This window comes from Meleagris gallopavo, chromosome 15, assembly GCF_000146605.3.
Source record: "Meleagris gallopavo isolate NT-WF06-2002-E0010 breed Aviagen turkey brand Nicholas breeding stock chromosome 15, Turkey_5.1, whole genome shotgun sequence".
NCBI lineage: Eukaryota > Metazoa > Chordata > Aves > Galliformes > Phasianidae > Meleagris > Meleagris gallopavo.
In genome coordinates, this window is record NC_015025.2 from 16,339,570 (window position 1) to 16,344,451 (window position 4,882).

The window sequence follows — 4,882 nt, forward strand, 5'->3', positions numbered from 1 at the left end:
CGTGCCACATCGCCCCGTTCCGGAACGCCGCAGGGAAGGCGGTTCCCCCTCCTCCTGGGGCAGCCTGTGCGGTGCTCAGCTGCTTTTTCAGAGAAGTAATCATACCTTCAATCCAACCTTCAGCACTAAAGAAACTTTTCCTTGAAAGTGGAGGCAGGTTTCTGTGTGACTTCCTTGGATAGGTCAAGCTTTGAGGTTGGAAAACGAAAAAGAAAAAAAAAACCACCACCACCCACCGCATCTCCTCCCACCCTTCTCCCCCAGGCCTGCTCGGGGTGGGGGGCTCCCCGGCTCAGACAGAAATAGCACTGGGACAAGGCTGGAGGAAGGAAGGCAGCCACGTGTGCTGTGTGCAGGGGAAGCCATCGTACCCATAAAACATCCATCCGCCAAACGCATTTAGGACACAGTAAGCCACACGTGAATCTAGTCCAAACGCAAGCCAAAGGGACTGAGCATTTTTTGCAGAAGTATTTATTAACTCAGGTTTAAACCAAGGGTTACAGTTACCAGCCTCCTTCACCATCTCACTGTGAAGTTATAAGGCTATCAGAAAGTGATAATAATTAAGAACTGATTAAATAGAAGTGACTCATCTGCTTTCCCTTGAAAACGGAATTAAACTAAGCATGTGATGTAACGTTACATTAGAAATACTTTTAAACAAGGATCACTTTGTGCGTAACATACACAACTGTCTACAGGATCTCTGGTTTTCATCCACTAGAAGTTGATGCTTGTAACAGAAAGCAGGAAGTGATGCTCAGATGCATCTTTCCCCCTTCTTCTGGATGGAGGACACACCTGCATGCTGCAGGCTCACAGGTGGGAGACCTCTATACCCCCTCACTACAAGAAAGCCTTCAAACTGGGCACATAAATACAGTTTCAAATAAGATCTTCAAGTGTAGAATACTACAAAACAATAGAATTTGCCCAGGAAATACAGCTGAGCTTTCAACAGTTTCACAATTAACAGAACTGAAGACTGAACTAACATCAAGTGTATTCAAATCCAAGTTGCCAGAGCCCCTTTAAAAATGAGTCTGTTCCAAAGCTTCAAAGTTAACAGCAAGGGATTCTGGCAAGCTTTGTTAACACACCTTAATAAGAGAGCAGAGGGGAGGATGGATAGGAAGAGAACAAGAACGAAGTATGTTTCATCATCCATTTTCCTGAAAAACCTCCCCACAGGCAAATCCTCACACCTGCATGAAAAACATGACTTTCAACTTATCTGCCCATTCAGTATGCATTGCCTCGGACTCCAAACCTGTCCTTTCTTGGTTAGAGATTAGGATTTAGAGAATTTACAAACAGAACCATTTGCATACAAGGGCTTTACACTCCAGCAGCTGGTTCACATACCCCTGTAGCATTCCAGTGAGAGAAAAAACATCTTTCATCATCTCCAAGCACTTTCAGCCTCCTAGAAGAGCCATTCATTTCAAAAAACAACTGCAAACTATTAATGAAAACCCTCATACATTTGTCCCTGTAATGCTTTACTAAACATGCATCTACAGAGCACATTTCATAGATAGAAAGTTCTTGTGCAGATTGACTCACTGTCATTCCTTTCAAGCCATTGGGACTTCACCACGTCTAGGCTTGGGACAAAGCAGCCTCATTGATACGGCGAGGACTTCTCAATCACTGCACAAATGAGCTCTTCTGTACTATCCCATTAACTGCCTGTGACCTACAACCTTTATCCACTAACATGGAAGAACCAGTTTCCACTTTGAGAGAAATTTTATATAGCCATTCTTCAGTTTGAACCCAAAGCATGGGAAAGTGCCTACCCTTTCAGAAAAGCAGAACAAGAGTGGATATTGTTGCGGCCTCAAAACGAGTAAGATTTCCTTCCCTAGGGCAGAGGGCTAGCCTGGTAATTAATTACACTTTCTCTCATCTCAAAAGATGAAAATAAGAAGCAGCACTTTTGTAACTGAGGGAAAGGACAAGAAAGATCATGATTTGTGATATTTCTGTCCTCCCGTACAGCCTCATCACACTGAGAGAAAGCAAAAAAAAAAGAGTAAAACACTGCAGTTTTCAGGCAGCTCCAGCCAACCCCACAGTTACAAGCAATACCTTTTGATCTTGTACTCTCCAATTACTTTGTCAGTATTGGTCTATTTATAATCAGAAAATAAAAATGCTTTGGGGGCAGAGTAAGTGTTTTTTCCTAGGACCTTGCTAGTATACTCTTATAACAACATCTTTTACTCTGGTTCAGGCAGAGGATAATCAATCGTCATCATCCTAACTTATTGCATACCTCAGTTTTGCTGGCTACATCGAGGTGCTAACCCTTTTCTCCTAGGAGCTCCAGATTCTCGCACACTTCATTACCAGCAGCTTTGTATTTGTAAGAACAAGGATCCTAGTAATTAGAAGCATTCCTGGAAGCACTCCAACAAGATACTGGGAGAACACTCTCTACTAATGCTTAAAGGAAAAATAATTTAATGCCATGATTGTTAACCCTGAGCCATATGATATGTTTAGACAACATTTGTTTAGAGACTAAATCCAAGTGCTTCTAACCCAGAGCGATGGGAAAAGGCCCAGGGTCTGAACTTCCACAGGTCTGCTCAGATGTAAAACTAATTAAAGTTGTCAATTTTATGTCTTCTTGACATGCTTTTTGGAAACACAAATAGCTTCCAGGGCATGGCAATTCTGGCTGATAGTACTGAGAAACAACCTCACCTTTCAAGATGTTTGGAAAGCCAGACTGTTATTTTGAAACATGGAGAAACTTCCTTACTTCTACAAAAGAACCTGGGTAAGGATTAGTGTTAGTGAGAACTTTGTAGACATCCAAACTACTTCAGCATGCAGTAAATGCTCTTGTCAGTGTTTTCTGAAGCATTCAGCACACTGAAGAGTGACATCTATAGATCAACGATCCACACACTGGACTAGCAGCACTGGGAATCTAACCTATGTACCATGCAGAACGAGCAGCCAACTGCAAAATCCAAACCAACATCAACATCCAGCACTCCAGACATCTATACAAGTTTTTTTCACCTCTGTATTCATGCAAGGCACTTACTTCTCTCCACAAGTCTGAAGCCATTAGAAGACACAAAGGACCTCTCATCTCTCACTGTCAGACTTGCAAGCCTTTACCCACAGGCCATCAGGTCTGCTTCTCTGCCAAAACATTATAGTTATCACAGCACAAACAGTGATGGAAGGATCACTCCACCTATCACACAAATGAAACTCCATAGATACAACATCACTGTGGAAACCCATCAGTACCTACACCCCAAACTTGTACTGGAAAATAAAGCATTAGGTCAACTGAGACTTTATATAAAGCACGGGTTGTAAATATTGTGCTTTTTGGCTTCACTTTGCATGAAAAGCTGCATCACAAGAGATACGCATTCTGAGGAGGGACAGCCTAGGAGGCAAGGGGCAGGAGGAGGCAAGAGGTTGTAAGAAGCCTCTAACACAAACACCCCAATGCTGGATGTTCTCTACTCAAGTAGAGGCCACAGCCGTAATGACCAATACCACTTAAAAAAAAAAATTAACCAAACAGAAGTTTTGGCATAGCAAGAAGGCAAACTAAATGGATGCAATCCGCTGTCTTCAAGTCATGCTTTTAAAAAAATCTAAATGAACTGAAGCAGCATCTTTATGGAGCTCTTAAAGAACAATGCCCAGCATGAGATCTAGTTGCTTGTACAATTTAATATTGAAATATTCAAGTAAAGGATTTACAGGCTTTCTGTCAAACATTATATTAAGTTTCAAACAATGTAGAAGCCAAAAAAATATGGCCATTAATTACTCATTAATACTTCTGTTTCACCTCCCTGCTACAGCAAACTTCACTTCCATTGACTCTTGCTGAAGAATCAGAATCCTCATCTGTGCTTACAGCAGATCCAAGTTTTAGCACTTGTAATAACATCTGGGGGAAAAAAAATGTTAAGTACTATCAATAAAATGATATATTCTCAAGTTTAAAGAAACCTCATTACTCTGATAAGTTGTTTACACGATCAAGAGAATCTATCATTGGGAGTAACTCGAATCTTATAGGTCTGCTGCTAGTGAGCACAGGACAAGTTTTAAGCACACATACATTGCTAATGGAAGAAGTATAACCCCAAAGACTCCTTGAGCAGCGATGGAAACATCCAGCTTACAAGGAGCCCACAGACACACTAAGTTAATCCTTAATTCCCAGGCTGCTCTGGAGAAGTAGTAAAAGAGAACATTTTTCTTCTGATAGCCATTCCAGCTGCCTACCAAGTATGACCTACGTTCTGCACTACCACAACCCACACGCTCACAGACACCTCCTGCACTCTGGGTGCTGTATGTACTCAAGCTGTGGAGCTAGCAACCTGCAATTCCATTGAGAGTTTGTGCATATATGGCATTTTTGAGATCTGTTATACAGTGTCTGTACACTAAATTAACACAGCACAGGCAGATGAATATAATTCGCAGATTACTTGCAGACACTGGCTGTAAAGGACTATTTTAAATCAAGGAAGACATCTGCCATCCAGTGGCACACTGAGAAACTTCAAGGGATGGTTTTCAAGGGAGGGAATTTGAGCTCCATGATAGCGATGAGACAGCTTTGTACACAGTTCTCATCCCTGCTTTATAAAAGCTAGGAAGTGAAGAAAGGAGCTTTCCGTATGCTGAGGGTCTCAGAAATAAAAAAAAAACAACAACAGAAACCTTTAAAGAAAAATCCAATTACATGAAGAACTTTCAGGGGGAAAAAGGCAGGAAAAGGAGCTGCTTAGAATCATAGGATGACCTGGGTTGCAAAGGACCACAGTGCTCTTCCAGTTCCAACCCCCTGCTGTGTGCAGGGTCACCAACCAGCAGCCCA

General features: G+C 41.9%; 1 protein-coding gene across 1 annotated transcript in view; it reads right to left on the bottom strand.

Annotated features, from left to right (window-relative positions):
- The window catches only part of MEIKIN (meiotic kinetochore factor), a 7,521-nt gene extending 7,135 nt beyond the window's left edge, over positions 1–386 (bottom strand). Inside the window, exon 1 of the mRNA XM_019620329.2 lies at positions 372–386. Coding sequence (XP_019475874.1) covers positions 372–386 — 15 coding nt within the window. The remainder of the gene's footprint in view (positions 1–371) is intronic.
- Positions 387–4,882: the final 4,496 nt, after the last annotated feature.